Source organism: Pituophis catenifer, unplaced genomic scaffold, assembly GCF_029215685.1.
Source record: "Pituophis catenifer annectens isolate HBS135680 unplaced genomic scaffold, rPitCat1.0.hap2 SCAF_3, whole genome shotgun sequence".
Lineage (NCBI taxonomy): Eukaryota > Metazoa > Chordata > Lepidosauria > Squamata > Colubridae > Pituophis > Pituophis catenifer.
In genome coordinates this window covers 74,247,828-74,265,894 of record NW_027256883.1, presented here as the reverse complement: position 1 = coordinate 74,265,894, position 18,067 = coordinate 74,247,828, and the positions used below count along the sequence as shown (strand labels likewise).

Below are 18,067 nucleotides of genomic sequence, written 5' to 3'. Positions count from 1 at the left end.
AGGACTTTCTCAACAAACCTAACATAAATATGAAGCTTTATTATAATTTAAAACTCTACTTCAACTCTTTCTACCTATGCAAATAACAATTGCTAAGGCATTAATCTAATTTAGTTCCCAACTACTGTTGAGATTTTCCCCACTCTCAGCTTTCACAATTGCACAATTGGGTATTTTTGCCAGTTTCCAAAATTAAACATAGGACGTCTTGAACACCAAGTCTTGATGTTTATACTCTGTAACCAGTGATACCTAGAGACAAAAATATACACAGAGACAGAGAGAACACCCTAGGACCTAGCACTGGCTGACCTCCGAGTGGAATGTCAACTAAAAGGATACCAGTAGGAAAAATACAGCTAATGCACCAACATTCGCCTAAAGGAATAAAATTTTCAATGAATAAAGATACATCAATGATTGCCACAGAAGTTATTATTTATATCTGTCTTCACATACTGCTGAGCAATATAAATAATTATCTGTAGTTTGTAGTGCTTACCTTTAGTGTGTATTACCATAGTACCTAGTCCTTAACTTACAACAGTTCACTTAATGACCATTCAAAGTTACAATGGCACTAAAAAAAATGACTTATGACCATTTTTCACACTGATGACCATTTCAGCTTCACCATGGTCATGAAATTTACGTTCAGATGCTTGACAACTGACTCACATTTACGACAGTTGCAGTGTCCTGGAGTCATGTGATCACTTTTTACATCTTTTATACAAGCAAAGTCAATGGGGAAACCAAATTCACTTAACAACCGTGTGACCAATTTAACAACTGCAGTGATTCATTCAGATAATGATTGGCCCAGGGCTTTCACAATATCTTGATAGCAAATAGATGAAGAAGAGTGATGATTTTTATTGCAAAAGAGTTTAACGCCATGCTCTTTCTGTGCCTACCATTGTTACCGTTTTCTTGTTAACATTGTTTCTCCTGTTTGAATTCAGAAACTAGCTAGGAGGAAGGAGCTTCAGGAGATAAATCATGGAGCATTTCTGGTTGTCTAGAGGAGGCCTGTGCTGAAAACGGATGCCTACCATGGATAGATATAGCTCGGCCCTACAAAACAATTATTGCACAAAAATCAACCACAGAGCTTTATGATCAAATCCTTACAGAAGATCTTAACATTCCGGCAGCCTGGGGCCGTTGATCTCGCTCTTGTGATCTGGTAAGATCCGGCCATGAATGGTGTGAATGAGTTTTTAATGTTTTTAATTTTTCAATGTCTTTTTATAATGATTTTTTAAATATATTGTGAGCTGTCCTGAGTCTTCGGAGAGAGGCGGCATATTAATTTAATTAATTAAATTAAATTAAAAGAATATATATTTAGGCCCACTCTGAAATTTGATATATAGTTCAGTAGAACTTAGTCCTTCCTCTGTATAAATAATTTTTCCTCTTATAGTTTTTGTTCTTTGTCATGTCTGCTACATTTAACTAATTTGCAGATTGACCTCATTAAGACATAGAACCCCACAAAAAAATCTCACTGTGAATTGCCCAGGAAGAAAGATTTTGAAACATATTTTTAACAACCAAGCTCCATACACAAATACTGCATTATTTCTGTCTCCTTTGTCAGGTCTGATTCTTTTCATTATAAGATTTCTTTAATGTATATAACTTCCCTGCCTCTAATTTTTTTCTATCCCACCTTATATTCTGAGATATCCACTACAAAGTGAATGTTGATTGTGATGTATACATTGCAGACAATAGTGTTGCATCTTATGGGTACAACCGTATGAGAGTTGGATGCTTACACCACACAACTTCCTAGCCTTTATATTGTAGAGAGGATACTTATGTTAGTCTTCTCTGAAGGCTTAGAAGTTTAACTTCTGGCCATGTATTTCTTTACTTTTTTGCATTTCTATTAATTGTTCCCAGTCAAACCAGGCTATGGCTGTTTATAATATACCGTATTTTTCGGAGTATAAAAGGGGGTGAAAATTTAGATGCGTCTTTATACACCAAATGTAGCCCCGCCCACCCACTGGCCCCCACCCTTTGGCCTCTGCCTCCCAGCAGTTTACCTCCTTGCAGCAAGCAGGAAGAAGAAACAGCTCGTTTCAGCTTCAGCACAGCCTAATTAGCACAAGTTGATTGGCTTGGTCTTCTGACTCTCAGCAGGCCTCTGCTGCTTGCTGCAAGGAGGTAAATTGCTGGGAGCAGATTTTTTTTTTTCTTGTGCTAATCAAGCTATGCTGAAAACAAAAATGAAAGTAAAGCAGGCTATTTGCTGTTTGCTGCAACGAGGCAAAATTGCTGGGAGCAGAGGCAGATTTCTTTTTCTTGTTTTCCTCACTAAAAAAGGTAGGTGCGTCTTATAGTCCGGAGCGTCTTATACTCCGAAAAATATGGTAAATCCAGACAATAATAAAATGACACTGCTAAAAAAAAATCTAGTAAAATATCCCAATATACTGTGACATCAGTAAAAAACATTGAGGACATGTCCTGGCAAGCATTTCCTCTGTCTTCTTCCCATCATCATGAAAATTTTGCCCCCGTTTCCCACAATTATTTCTTAACAATAATTTCCTCATCTGAATCACCCCAGTGTTTTAAAATCATGTTTCTTAAGAATGAAGCAGACTAAAAAAAAAAGAACTGAATCTATGTAGTTTGATTCTATTCATATAATTTATTTCTATCACGACATTTGGGATTGTGTGTAGCAGAATTTGCTTCTGTTAGGTTTTCTGAGGAAAGGATAGGCAATGAATAAATACAGTAAATACTGCTGAGCTATTTTGATTAAATAAATGTGGTCTATCTATCTCACTATCTGCCTATCTTATACACCACAACTCGGGGTGGCTAACAAAGTAAAACCCACCTGAATAGTAAAACTAATACACACAAAAAATCAAAACATGAATGCTGGTGCCCCAAGCAGCAATTGTGGATCCCTAACTGATCCACAATTGTAATTGCTGTGATCCCATCTCACCGTATTCCAATGCTTGAGAGAAGAGCCAGTTTTTTAAAGTCTTCTGGTAGTTTATTGATTGATTGATTGATTGATTGATTGATTGGTTCGATTTATATGCCGCCTTTCTCCGGAGACTCAGGGTGGCTTACAATGCATTAAGCAATAGCATTCATACTTTTGTATATACCTTAGTAGGGCTTTCGGCCCCCCCTAAGCGGTGTTCTTTTTTATACAAAGTGCCCCCACAATCCGGGTTCTCATTTTACCTACCTCGAAAGGATGGAAGGCTGAGTCAACCTTGAGCCTGGTGAGATTTGAATTTGCAGTAATTGCAGGCAGCTGGTACTACTTAACAGCACTTTAGTCTGCTGCGCCACCAAGGCTCTTATTCAAAGGGGGGGGGGGGGGGCTTGCCAGATCCCAATGCATCACCAACAAAGTTTAAACCACAATAAAATTAACATTTAGAAAAATATGAAAACTCCTGGAAGACCATTTCATCTATTTACAAGAGCCAAGGGAATACACTGTGAAACTTGCAAAAAAAAATTGATTTGGTATTACATGCAGCCAACATTATGTACCTTACAGTAATGTACCGTGACTACAAATGAGGACTCCTTTGGATATAATAGCAATGGTACAGCTGCCAACTTTCCGTAACTTCATTCCAACGTGCTGTTGTGATGCTTGAAGGCCAAGTATTAGTTCAAAAAGCCCTTCAAATGTAAACCTTGTCAGCTAAACACATAATCTAATAGGATATTCTCCTATAATATGATAAGACTTTTAAATACTACAGAATTGTACAATGAAGTCATATGATACAGCTGCTTTATCATACAGACCAGGGTGTCCAACTCACAGTCTATGGACCATGTGCAGCCCTGGACAGCTAGTAATGTGGTCCTCCAAGATCGTAAACTTTTAACATTATGTGATTTAATATTATAAAATGATATATTTTATATGTGTCCCAAGACAATTCCTCTTCATTCAATGCAGAATAACAGAATAACAGAGTTGGAAGGGACATTGGAAGACTTCTAGCCCAACTCTATACTATTTTAGACAAATAGTTGTCCAATCTCATCTTAAAAAACTCCAGTGTTTTTAATACTACTGCCCAGGCAAGCCAAAAGGTTGGACACTCATTTTAGAGGCAGTACTTTTCAAGACTTCTGCTTCCCCCCCACACACACTTTCTTTTACTGATTATATAACCTTGAGTAAGAGTGTTAACATTTCCATGTTTCAGTTTATTCATGTTTACCCAATTGGTGGAGCTGGGATAACATAAATATACATAGCAATAGCAGTAGCACTTAGACTTATATACCGCTTCATAATGCTCTACATCCCTCTCTAAGCGATTTACAGTGTCAGCATATTGCCCCCAACAATCTGGGTCCTCATTTTACTGACCTCGGAAGGATGGAAGGCTGAGTCAACCTTAAGCCAGTCAGGATCAAACTGCTGGCAGTTGGCAGAGTTAGCCTGCAATACTGCTTTCTAACCACTGCATCACCACATGAGACATAAAGCATGTTGGTCTCGTAAGTTTGAAGTACCTCAGAGCAGCAACAAGCTCATTAAAAATTTCTTTCTTTTGAGAAACTATATGGGGAAAATGTGTACCTTCTACACTGAACTCTAATTGGGAGACCGCCGTAATCTAGTAACAAAGGTCACCAATCCTAAAGCTTGAAGCCTTGGCACGACCAACTTAAAATTATATTTATTTAGCATATGTTCAGAAATACACACATGCACAAAATGGATAGTGAAACACAAAACCCTGAACAGGAGGAGGAAAAAAATAGTTTCTACTATCTACATTCCATTCAGAAACAAAAGCCTCCAACCTCAGCCAAAAAGTCGCTGTGATCACAGCTGTGACATTATGTTATTTCTTCTCCGCCCCATAACCCAGTGTTTATATCCTGCTGCAATGTGAAAATGTTACAAATGCAATATCCTAAATAAGGAGACAAGATGCCTCTGTTCCCCTATATCATGCAGTCTAGTTAGAAGCATATCGTTTTTCTTAATCGTTAAGAGAAAAACTGAATAAAAGGCAATTGTTTTCAAAAGGCTTCATTATATGACTTAATTAAGACAATATTAACATTACCTACTGTGAAAGCAATGGTACTTTTAAAGTATTTACTAGTTTCTCAAAATATAAAATATGGAAGTACACAGAAAAATTAAAATAATAGGAACATAGGAGAGGAAAAAGGGAAGAGGAAAAACTATAGAGCAAAGGGAAAAAGACAAAGAAAAACATTGACTTCCAACTCCTTTTGATGCAGAATAAGGTAGTAACATACCTTACCTCAACATTTTACTTTTATAAAATCATGTAAACGGTACCAGCCATTTCTATAACAGAAAACCTATCTAACTAGCAAAACCTAAAATTAAAACTTTCATTTTTTTTTCCACCTCAAGCACAAAGTCCAAAAGTGCTTTCCAAGTAGAAACAAAATTAGTTGTGCTCTTTTCTTTAATTGACAATGGCACTAACCAAGAGAAAATTACTGGGTTTAAGCTCCCAAAAATGAACAGGAGTTTATTTTATTTATTAAACTTTTATGCTGCCTGTCACCCCTACAGGGTGACTCTGGATAACTTACAAGTTATAAAACAAGTAAAATAATTAGCTGAAGCAGAATTAGCTGAACCAGTGAGACTTAAATATAAATGTGCCCTATGAACTGAAATTCGCATTTAAAGCTAGGAATAGATACTTGAGATCTGTGAACAGTTCCTTGTGTTCCTGACCCTGCTTCACTAGGCAAAATAAATGTGCTTTTACATTGAAGAAGTTGTAGTATATAATTTTCTAAACATAGCTGTTTCCTATGCTTCCAATCTGATGTAGCACTTATCTTAACATTTAGACTTCTGAACTTCTGAAATAATATTAAATGAAAGCATGAGGTAGGCTTTATATTTTTACCTAAAAACAACTTTATACTGATTTTAAATATTTACTTGAATTGTTAGATGGCATCTTAGTATCAGCAATGTGTCCTTATGAGGGATAGTCATTTTTCACTGTTCGCTTTTTAATAAAATACCCAAGATATAAAGGCAATTCTGATCAACAAAACCAAAACAAGCCAGAAAGAGCTGACCTGGCCAGCATTTTGGAATATTGTGATAAACTTGCAATAAACTGCTGCAAAGAAATTAGATTAGAAACCTATAGACAATACACAGCTGCTGTCAAATATAAAATAGCCAAAGCAGATGTTACAGAATTAGGCTCATTTTTTAAAAAACTTTGCCTTTACACTGCTGTTTTCTACTACTTGTGTTCAGCACAACCCCTTTCCTTTGCTATTAAAAGACTTTGGTTTTTGCATTCTTCCTCCTCTCCCCCACTCCTCCCCTCCATAAGTTCTTCCTGCCTTCTGCTTTGGCAATCTGTCACTGGATTCCTTGGGTGGTGTATGTTAACACGTTGCACGTTGCAGTCTACAAAACATACTTACTCAGAGTCCTTGCTGTTGTTGGCATTCATAGAGCTGGTGAGTTCCTCATCTTGGCTCAGAACCTGGATCCCTAAGGACTTGATAGCTCGCATCAGAATAGCTTCCATTGCTTCAACAGAGAGTTTCTCAAGAACAATAACGCGACACCGACTCAGCAGTGCTGAATTGACCTGGAAGGAAGGATTTTCTGTTGTTGCCCCAATCAGGGTTATGGTTCCACACTCAACGTGAGGAAGAAAAGTGTCCTGGACATGGGAGGAAAACAAACAATTGGTCGCAGTCAATGACAACTGTAAACATCCCATGTGAGTATACTGATAGCTCGTCTGCTTAGAAGAACTAAGCAGAACTTTGTTAAGTTTGTGTTGCAGACAATCCCCTCTGCCCTCATTTCCACACCAAGCTAAAAATTAAAACTGTGTGTGAAAAGCATCTGGAGTCTTAGAACTTTAGCTTTGGTGCCTACGCATCTAATAAAGTAGTTCATTCATTGAAACCAGGTTCATTTCTATGATGCTACAAGAATCTTGATCATGCAGGATACTGAAGAGAGTATGTTTTTGTAACATAGGTTTCACTGTTTTGGAGAAATTAAGGGTGTGATGGTAAATCTTAATCAGTCTCCTTGATTTTCAAAAGGATTGTCCAAAGACTGTAAAGCTCCAGGTATATTTGGATTATAGATAGATAGATAGATAGATAGATAGATAGATAGATAGATAGATAGATATGCATATTCTTTCTAGCCAGGTTTTCCCTACGTAACCAATATATCACACAGTGAATGTTTGGAAATTTTGCCATAGCCTAATTTCATTGCAATCCACTCCCTATTTAATAGAATTTTTTAAATATAATTTAATTATTTAATATAATTTTTTGATATGTATTCATTTCCAGTCTCCAAATCTCCCTATGTGGTCATTTGATGACATAACCAATTCATCTCCAAAACATTTTAGCATTCTATTTTAGTTGTAAAACTAACATTGTAAAAGTTACATTACAAGCCAAAAAGCATTTTCTACTCATGAACAAACTAAGTAAAGATGGCTGTAATGGTCGGACTGACCCTTCATAACCTTGCTTGGCTAGAAAAGAAGCTTCTGGTTTTTCCTAGCGGTATTGGAAGGTATATTAAAAATGGAAGTGGTTGCCAAATTCTCAATCCCAAACTTGCTTTTTAAATAGACTGTAATAATATTAATCTTAATACGGCAATTGGGATCAATATGGTAGTATCAAGTATCAGCATTGATTTTTAATGCCAATTAAAATGAGTTTCTAAACTCAAGGCAAAATGCATGTAAACATGCATTATGCCAGTATGATATAACAGATCAAGTGTAGAGACTTGAACTGGGGAGACCTTGGCACAAAGCTTTGCTTACTAAGTGACCTTGGGCCAGGCACTCTCTCACATCTTGTTCTGCTTCAGAAGAGCAAATACAGAAAAATTGGGTAATTCTCTTCATAGATTTCCAGAGCCCATTAACGAAAGGTGTATCACAATCGTTCAGAGTTAAACCATTGCTCAAGCACATTCACTTAAGGACTTCACTGCAATACCCTAATATTCTGACTTCATATAGAAAAATTAATACCTGTTGGGACTTATTGAAACGGTGTATCTCATCTATAAATAGGATAGTCTTCCTCTTGCAGAGTCGCTTTTCATTTTGGGCTTGGAAAATTACATCTCGGACATCATTGGTTTTGGCACTTGTGGCTGACAGTGTCACAAACCGTGTTCCATTCTTCTTACTGCTGCTGGCTATGATATGTGCCAAGGTTGTCTGAAACGAAGAAAAAATAAAGGCAAGCATGTTGATTTTGTTCTGAAAACTAATTGAAAATAACCTATGTGAAAACATATGGACATGAAGGAAATATTGGGATATATATATATATATATATATATATATATATATATATATATATATATATATATATATATATATATATATAATTATTCCTTCCCTTCCAAAGGAGAGGGTTACTTAAATAGAAAACCTAAACTATTTAAAGCTTAAAAAAGAATTATCATCCAGACAGGAGGTTGAGTGGGGAGGAAAACAGATCTCCTACCCCCTGGCTGGGTTCCAAGAGCTATTTTAGCCCTTGGACATGCTCAGTAGGGTTCTAGAGGTTCCTTTGACAGCAGGTTCATATTATCTCACTGAATATATTAATCTGAAAAAGGGATGGGTTGCTTTTAGCTATTTCTTTCAGCCATCAATTGGCCTTAAGAAACACAAAAAACCTAATTTATTCGCTGCAATTATTTTTAAAACTTATTAAAGGGAGAATTATGCTATCCTCTTTGCTTTGCCCTCCTAATAAGTCAGCATAGTTTACAACAGTGATTTACTTCTGTGTCTTTTACGTCCTTGTTGCAGTAGCCATTTCTGACCCACAGCTACAAGGCCTGCCAGTTAGTGAATATTTTCACAATCTGCACATTCAGACACAAAGACAATTTAGTGCTATTCTTGTGGACCAGCATCAGTGGTGGGTTGCTACCGGTTCACCCTGGATCAGGCAAACCGGTAGTGGCGGTGGCAGGAGGCTCCACCCACCCGCCCAGACGTATCTGCACATGTGCAGAAGCAGCACGCGCGTGAGCGTGCATGGGCCCACAAGCGAACCAGTAGCGGCTGAAATTGAAACCCACTACTGACAAGTACCCACATCTGCAAAACTATGTTTGATTTCTGAAGTGGGTAATAGTTTTCTAAGTATTAGCCAGTACAACACTTAACACATTACAGGTGGTCCGTAGGTTACCAACACTCCTTCAGTGATCATTTAACCTTGCAATGATGCGCAACAAGGACTTACAACTTGCCCTCTGAGTTCTGTCCATCACATTATCCCCATGGTCACAATGATCACAATTTCCAACATTCCCTGCTAAATTCCCATAGTCAATGGGGAAGCCAGCAGGAAGCTGGAAGTTGCAGTCACATAAAGTCTTTGCTTAACGACCCACACAATCCACACTTAATGATGGCAACCAGGACTGCCAGAATTGCCTTCACACTTTTTATGACTGCGTTGCTTAGTGATGACAACCCCAGTTTCAACGGCTATTGTAACCCTAAGACTGCCTGTATGTAATAAAAATACAGTATAAAGAATAAAAATGCTTGCCAAAACACACATACTTTTTCATTAGTTTGTTAATGTCAATTACAAATTTTATTAGAACTAAACTGTTAATCTCATCTGACAAAACCCCTGATTTATTTATTATTTATTTTTATATGCCGCCCTTCTCTGGAGACTCAGGGCGGCTTACAATGCGTTAAGCAATAGCCTTCACACTTTTGTATATTTTATACAAAGTCAGCTTATTGCCCCCATAAACCGGGTCCTCATTTTACCCACCTTAGAAAGGATGGAAGGCTGAGTCAACCTTGAGCCTGGTGAGAATTGAACTCGCAGGTAACTGATGTTACCTAGTATGGGTAGTGAAATGTCTCAAAAAAGCAACCAAGCTCAGAGAGCATGGCGGATGAAACACAATAATTTGCCTATATACTTACAATGTGTTTATAGCAGAGGCAAAATGTCAAAGCAGGAATAACAGTCTTTCATTCTCAGCTCCACCCCTTTCTTCTTATCACCTGGCAGAAGCAATACTAATACTCAAAAAGTTGAAAAATGAAATGCATCCTAACATTTTCCAATTGTGGGACTCGATTGGATGGGAGTTTTCTTTTTTTAAGGGAAGCCATGGCTGCTCCATTCAATAATATTTACTCAAGTCATCTTGCAAAAAAAAAAAAAAAAAAAAATCCAGAAAAGTAACAGTAGCATACTTGATTGGTTCTCTTATTCTTGTAATGCAAAAGTAAAAGTAAAACAATGACAGGAGGAGAAAGAAGAGAACACTGTTTAGGAAATAAGTGATGAAATGTGGGTAGAATTTGGGAAACAGCTGTATACTTCACTCAGCCCTATATTTTTTGTGCTGGCTTAGAACATTTCCAAGGTTTCAGGCACAGGTGTTTTCCAGATGTGGCTGTAAATGTTGGAATTTACTTTGGAGTTTTAGAATTTCCATTGGGCAATGGATTGCAAGATTATGGATTATCATTTGGATTAGATTATCATATGGATTCACATTAGATTATCATATTATATATAATATCTATATATATAATATAATATATTATATAATATATATTATATAATATCTATATATAATATTATATATATGTAATATGTAATATATCATATCATATTAGATTAGATTATCATATGGATTATGCAATGGATTAGAGAAGAAAGCATTCCCAGAAGCAAGAGGGAAAAGAAAAGTTTAGAGATTGTCCACAAATGGAGCACTGAAGAGAGGGGCCAGCCCCGCAGACATTTAACCATCCCCACAGATACTCTCCGGGTTCAAAACTTCATACTGGGCATCCTCTTCCTTGTTTTCATCCTACTCTCCTTATTTTACCCTCCTATCTCTGTGAGAGGATATCTTCAATTTCTTCCTGCTCCCTACTCAGAAAATCTAGGCAGAACCTAACTTTCTTTTGATGCAGCGAAACAGACGGAGAGATTATGGTCAAATGGCAGGAGGACAAGTAAAGAAGTAACAAGCAAAACAAAGATTTTCCAGGAGGGTCATATCCATCACTTGGCAATATTGCATATTCTTTGCTTGGGAAAAGAGCTATAGTCAATTCCTCGCAGCTCCAGATTCCTTCTGGAGCTGCTGACAATTGACATAATCAAGCTTTCCTTGCCATGATCTTCCTCAGCTAGGTTGAAACACATTTCCCAACATCTCCAAGCTTATTAAACTAAATAACCTAGCTTTGCCACAGTTTTGTATGTTCCATCATTAGTAGCCACAACAAACCCTTGCTTTCAAGCCCAATGGATTCAGACATCACATTAAACCATAATTTGATTTGTTTGGTTTTGGGTTAGTGTGCTATTTAAGTGTAACATAGTTCTTTATTCTAGTCACTGATCAGAATTCTGCAGATTATAAATGATAATATAAGTGAATATAAATATAAGTGAATAGCTTGTTTCAATTAAAATACAAACAATATATTTAACTATATCGTCAAGGTAATCAAAGCATGATATGTTTTATAGACAGTATAACAAAATTTTGCCAAATTTTGCCAAATTTCAAGGACATTGAATTATCGTATATAAATTAGAATTGCCTCAGTTCTTCACCAAATAATATGTCAGAATAGGCCCTTGTGTCCTTAGACAAGTAATATTTAAATCCAGCAAACCATTACTATTTACAAATCTTAATTAATGCTTTGAATCATGGTTAAAATGAATGATTTTGTGTTGTGTGAACCCAATCTAGAGCTGTACTCATCATACTGTAACAGAACCAAATTGGGAGTTAAATAAAATGGCAAATGTAGCCATAAAATTGTGTGACATATAAATCCATCTTGGTTTTTCTATAAGCTAAGATTAAACAAGATTGGTTTGATGCCAATTTAGCCAGTGTACATATGTATATGTGTGCATCTGTGTATGTGATTTAAAATAAATCCAGATTGCTTAGTCCATTTGCAATAGTTTAATTTTCCTGCAAATTGAATCCCGTTTGGATGAAAGGCAAGGAAGCTGCAGCTGTTTTGAGCTCTGGAAGGAATCTCCAGGGAGAATGGGGTAGTCTTAAAAATATGAGTTCACATTTTTCTTTCTAACAATAAACAGAAGGGACATTTGCAGCTATTGGTTTCCAGATAAAATCTAGTCCAATGTGACTTTTAGATTAGAATTTTGTTCAGTACTAATGAAATCAAAACCTATTTTACTTTTCTGCCTCATTGGTTTCAGGGATGCTGAATCCTAAATATGAAACAGAAAATATGATGCGTGCATTTATTTAACTGATTTATAGTCACAGCAGCCCACTTTGAGCTGCACACAAAGATTAAATCCATCATAACAATATAACTCCATGACACCCCAGTTAAATCAACATAGGTAGTCCCCGGTTTATAACAATTTGTTTAGTGACCATTCATAGTTACAACAGGCCTGAAAAAAGTTGTAATATTCAGTTACAATTTATGATTGTTTTTCACACTTATGACTGCTGTGACATCCCCATAGTCACGTCATCAAAATTCAGGGGCTTGGAAACTGGCATGTACATATGACAGTTGCACTGTCCCAACATCATGTGATCACCATTTATAACCTTTCCAGAGTTCTGACAAGCAAGACAATAGGGGAAGCCAGATTCACTTATCTGCAATGAATCACTTAACAACCGGGACAAAAAAAGGTCATAAAATGGGGAAAACTCACTGAACAACTGCCTTGCTTGTAACAGAAATTTTGGGTTAAACTGTGGTCATAAATCAAGGATTATCGGTAATCCCCCAAACAAAAAGTCAAATCACCACCAGAACCCAAATGTTCCTGGCCCAAATGCCTGGGGAACAGACAGATCTACAATGCCTTGTGGAATGCTAACAGGTCACTGCCATCCAGTGGTGGAATTCAATTATTTTTACTACCGGTTCTGTGGGCATGGCTTGGTGGATGGGGATACTGTAAAATCTCCATTCCCACCCCACTCCAGGGGAAGGATACTGCAAAATCCCCATTCCCTCCCCACTCCTGGGGAAGGATATTGCAAAATCTCCATTCCCACCCCACTCTGGGGCCAGAGGTGATATTTGCTGGTTCTCCGAACTACTCAAAATTTCCGCTACCGTTCTCCAGAACCTGCTGAATAGCACCCCTGCTGCCATCCCAATCTTGGGCTAGAGTAGGTATAGCCATAGACTCCCGGGTCCAATAAGATAGCGTTGTTTAATAAAACAGATCAGAACCGTGCTAGACTTTGTAAGCCAAGTAGAAATAATGGGGGACAAATTGTCTTGCAAATAGCATGGTCCTGTATGTAGGGCTTGATAGGTAAACCGAATGTTATATATAGTGTTAGTTCAAACAAATGGATGAACAGGCTTTTCAAATTAGAAAAGGGTTCCTTTCTGAACATAATTGTGTTTAGAGTTCCAGTAAGCATGCTATTACTCCTTATGAACCTCCTAAAAAAAAAACTGGGAAGATGCATTGGCCCAGAAGCATGAAGGGAAAAGATCTTCAATAGTTTGTGCTGGCTGGTGGTATCAACCTGGCACATAAAAATTGGTCAAGGATCAAGATTACTGCAGAAGATAAATAGATATATCTGTATTGTTCAGGCATGGATATATCCTGAATGTAACCAAACATAAAAGTAGTCAGAATAAACTTACTGGAGAAAGAATTTTAGGCTGGGCTCCCATAACAAGCTGAATTATGGTTTTCTTAATCATAACATGCTAAATAAACCACTATGTTCTGAAGTTACATAACTATTCACTTACAATATAAACTATGGTTTTACACACCAAAACAATTAGGCACCCAGGGTATACTAAGCCAAACCAAACCTCATTGTGGCTTAAGGAAATATGGTGAATCCAGTTTTACAAACACCACTATGATAAAATCTCTTTGCCTTTTTGTTCTTCAGCAGTGTTTTATAATTAGACCACAAAATAATCCAGAATCATTTCAAGGGATCGAAAGGGAAAAGACAATCCAATCTATTACTAGAATTTTTTTCCTTAGGACTAAAATATATTTTATATCCCAAAGGACAAAATAAGTTTTTTTAGTTCATATAAGCCTGTCCAGGTTTTGAATAGATGCTAATTCTGTATGGTTTCCTAATGTTTCCAGAACCAAAATTGGGTAAATTTATACTCGTTGTAAACCATAAACCCAATCCTAGTGCACATGAGCTTACATGTACAGTATATCTTATTAAAGGGCTTATTCTCAGGAATCTCTGTATATTACTGGTCTTAATTAATTAATTAAACTAACAGGTGTAAGACTTGATTTTTAAAAAGAGAGTTTTTTTTTAAAAGACTCATAAATAGATTGTAAGCAGAGAGATTTTAAGTAGAGAGGAGCTGTTACAGTATTGTATAACAGCTAGCATTCTCAATTCCACCATGATAAAATTTCACATGCAAGGAAAAGTATTTGCAGATTTAGTTTTCTATAATCATACATAGGGAATTGTGTAATACAAACCCTATGTACAACACATTATCTAAACGAAGTAACACTTTTATTCCCAGCCTCCCAGCCAAACCATGATACCGATGTGCATCTGATTGCTTTGAAAATATTTTAAAAAGTAATAGGTCATATCATTCTTTCTCTCTTGGTACATTATTAAAAATTCAAATGTTCACTGGAAGTCACAGAGCAGGAATCGAGTCTTTGCTCTAATATGATATTCAGTGCTAATTAAATCTAATAAAAGGGTATTCTTGCACCGAGTCCAAGACCAGCTTTCTCCACTATGATACATTCTAGATGTGGTCTTTCTACATCCATAATCCTGGAGCCAACAACATCTAATTCTCTTACTATAATTTGCGTGCCATTTAGACCTCAACTGTTACTGCTGGCAATGTGCTCAGAAAGCAAACCATGATCCATCCAAATTTTTACCCTCTTTAACACCAGCAAATACCCACACGGAGGTGGCTTCCATTTTGCGGAATACCTTACTGCTTAAAGCTCATTTAGAATCCACTTTTTCTCTGGGCTTTACTAACTTTTAGTAATCATTGGTCAATTGCAGCAATCCTGTGTGGCCAACAGCTGCTTCCTGCTTTTAGTTCTCTTGGCAAAGCAGTGATTAAGGGAGAGGGGGACAGGGACCAGGGAACTGCATTTATTACATAGGTTCGTTGCCAGCTTTGAAGAAGGTGGGGCTGAATGGTCTGCAGAGGAGCCCTGCATTCATTTCACAGCTTCATTGCCAACATTCCCGGGCAACCAGCTGGAAAAGCCATTCTGTAAAATAGAGGCGAACTGAACCGAGGACTGCCATGCTAAATTAAGGGTGTTAAGCACTGCACTCTAGACCTGCATTGCTGTGAATCCTGTTCTATCAGCGGCAGGTACTCATTTCCAAAACAACAGTCAAGGGGGCAATATTTAGCATTATAGTTTGCATTTGCTAACTATTAAAAGCACATCACATATATTAACGGAATAACAGAGTTGGAAGGGGCCTCGGAGGACTTCTAGTCCAACTCGTCTGCTCAAGCAGAAGCGCCTATATCAGTGATGGCTAACCTTTTTGCCATCGCGTGCCAGGAGAGTGGGGGCTGGGGGAGGGTTGCGCGCACACGTGCCCACACTGATAATTCTATGCACCCTGCCCTGCGCATGCACATGCAACCCCCTTCCCCCCCCCCGCTCCTGGCACACGATGGCCCGTTAGGCCCGTTTTTCTTTCTTACCTGGTTCCAGATCCTCTCTATTTATCTGAAAAGGGCAAAAACAGCCTTTCTCACTCCCTCGGAGGCCCTCCAAAGGCCTGAAATGGCCCATTTCCCAACTCCCAGTGGGACAGGAAGTGACGTTTTTTGCTGTCCCCAGCCTCTCTAGGAGTCTCTGGAGGGTGGGGACAGCAAAAAACGTCACTTCCTGTCCTACCGGGAGTTGGGAAATGGGGCGTTTCAGGCCTTTGGAGGGCCTCCGAGGGAGTGGGAAAGGCTGTTTTCGCCCTCTGCAGATGCACAGAGAGGATCTGGAGCCAGGTAAGAAAGAAAAACGGGCCTTCCCCACGCCCCCCCCCCCCCCCGCAAGGCCCTCCGGAGGCAGGAAACAGCCTGTTTCTCTATTCTGGTGGGCCCAGAAGGCCCGAAAATCAGCTGGCCGGCGTGTGCATGCACGCCAGAGCTGAGCTGGCGTGCCCACTGCTATGGCTACATGTGCCACCTGTGGCATGCGTGCCATAGGTTCGCCATCATGGGCCTATATCGTTCTGGGCAAATGGCTATCCAATCTTGTTTTAAAAACCTCCAGTGATGAAGCAACCTACAACTTTTGGATGCAAGCCATTCCATTAATTATTCTCGCTGACAGGAAATTTCTCCTTAATTCTAGGTTGGACCTCTCTTTGTTAAACTCCCATTGACTACTTCTTGTCTTGCCCTCAGGTGCTTTGGAGAACAGGTTGACACCCTCTTCTCTGTGACAGCCCCTCAAATATTGCAAGACCATTATCATATCACTCCAATCCTTCTCTTTGTTAGACTAGACATACCAGTATGATAGCTCCAGTGCATTAATGTATCCGAACTAGCCTTCACTGTCCTCTCCCCAAATATCAGCTTGATCATCATTCTGTAAAGAAAAGTTATGCAACTTATCCAAGATTACTCCATGACTTTTATCGGATTGAATCTAGGTCTTCCCCTCCCTACTCTGACACTCTAGCTACTATGCAACACCACCTCTCAATAATGATCATATGCAGATTACAAATAAAACATAGTTGGGAGATCATTTGTACATTTAAAAAAAATTATTCTCCCAGCCCCGCTCAAATTTAATTTATAAAGCACTCAGGGCAGCTAATAATAGTAAAAAATTAAAAATTAAAAACACAGCTACCATTTAAGTTGACTCTAAATGAGTTTTAAGCAATAAGATATTTCAGAAAATGGAAGCCATAAAAGGTCCATTTCTGTGTGGACATTTACTGGTGTTAAAAGGGGGATTAGTAAGTAAGAATTTTCTCACTTTTGTTACAACCCTGGACATTCATGCAGTAGCAAGTGTGTTTTTTCTTAGATCTCAATTCGATCATAGCTTTAAAGGACATTATCAACACTTCAAACTGTATCCAGGGATGAACTGGCAACCCATATAATGGACTAAGAGTGAAGCTGTAGGGTCTCATCTTTTATAGCTCATCATACATCTAACTGTTCTATTTGGGATTGACTGAAACTTTACCAGGTTGTTGTAGAACACCTCCAAATAGATGGTATTACCATAATCTGAGGGGTGACAAAGACAGGGGTTACTTTGGCAACATCATTATGCTCCAAAATTGGTTGTAGATAGTTTATTAGCAAAATTGGAAAAATGTCCATCAAGCCGTAGACATCATCTGAGCACCAGTCAACTCACCTTCAAAGGCAATGTAATTTAATCCAAATCCCGATCCTATGATAGAGAATCAGACTCTGTTCTCTAATGAAAGTCCTGTTTGCATAAAATATATGAGCAGGTGCATAGTTTGGGTCATTCTATTTTAATAATAAAAATAGGATTTGTGAGCAATACACTGAGTACCACTTCATTCCAATTTAAACTTCCTGGCTGGAAATTATAGGATTCATTATAGAAATTTCTAATCCTTGTTAATCATTCTCTATCATCCTTTGCCAACAAATTAAGCACTGATCATAGTCCCATACTCTGAATTCTAGAATAAATCACACAAATAATCCCTGGATTTTACAAGCACATAAACTGCACTAAATTATAATCTAGGGGGAAAACAGTAAAAATGCAACTCTTCAGCAAACAAAACAAAATGGTGCACAACAGAATTTCCAGTTCTGTATTTTAAAACCCAACACTGCCAATGGTGGCTACAGTACAATCATTTTCCTGTATTTTATGAGGAATGGCATTAGCACTGGCATTATAATGCAAAGCCATTAATTTAGCCTCAGCAATGCCAATGCAACCTTCTCATCTCTCCCTGTCTTTGGCAGGC

General features: G+C 37.9%; 2 protein-coding genes across 2 annotated transcripts in view; one reads left to right on the top strand and one right to left on the bottom strand.

Annotated features, from left to right (window-relative positions):
• Window positions 1–18,067, bottom strand: part of WRNIP1 (WRN helicase interacting protein 1) — a 33,078-nt gene that overhangs the window by 10,456 nt on the left and 4,555 nt on the right. Inside the window, exons 2-3 of the mRNA XM_070940739.1 lie at window positions 8,070–8,261; window positions 6,466–6,710 (exon numbers count right to left, since the gene is read on the bottom strand). Of these exons, the coding sequence (XP_070796840.1) occupies window positions 6,466–6,710; window positions 8,070–8,261 (437 nt within the window). The remainder of the gene's footprint in view (window positions 1–6,465; window positions 6,711–8,069; window positions 8,262–18,067) is intronic.
• Window positions 6,650–18,067, top strand: part of MYLK4 (myosin light chain kinase family member 4) — a 101,264-nt gene continuing 89,846 nt past the window's right edge. Inside the window, exon 1 of the mRNA XM_070940737.1 lies at window positions 6,650–6,770. Coding sequence (XP_070796838.1) covers window positions 6,749–6,770 — 22 coding nt within the window. The 5' untranslated portion in view covers window positions 6,650–6,748. The remainder of the gene's footprint in view (window positions 6,771–18,067) is intronic.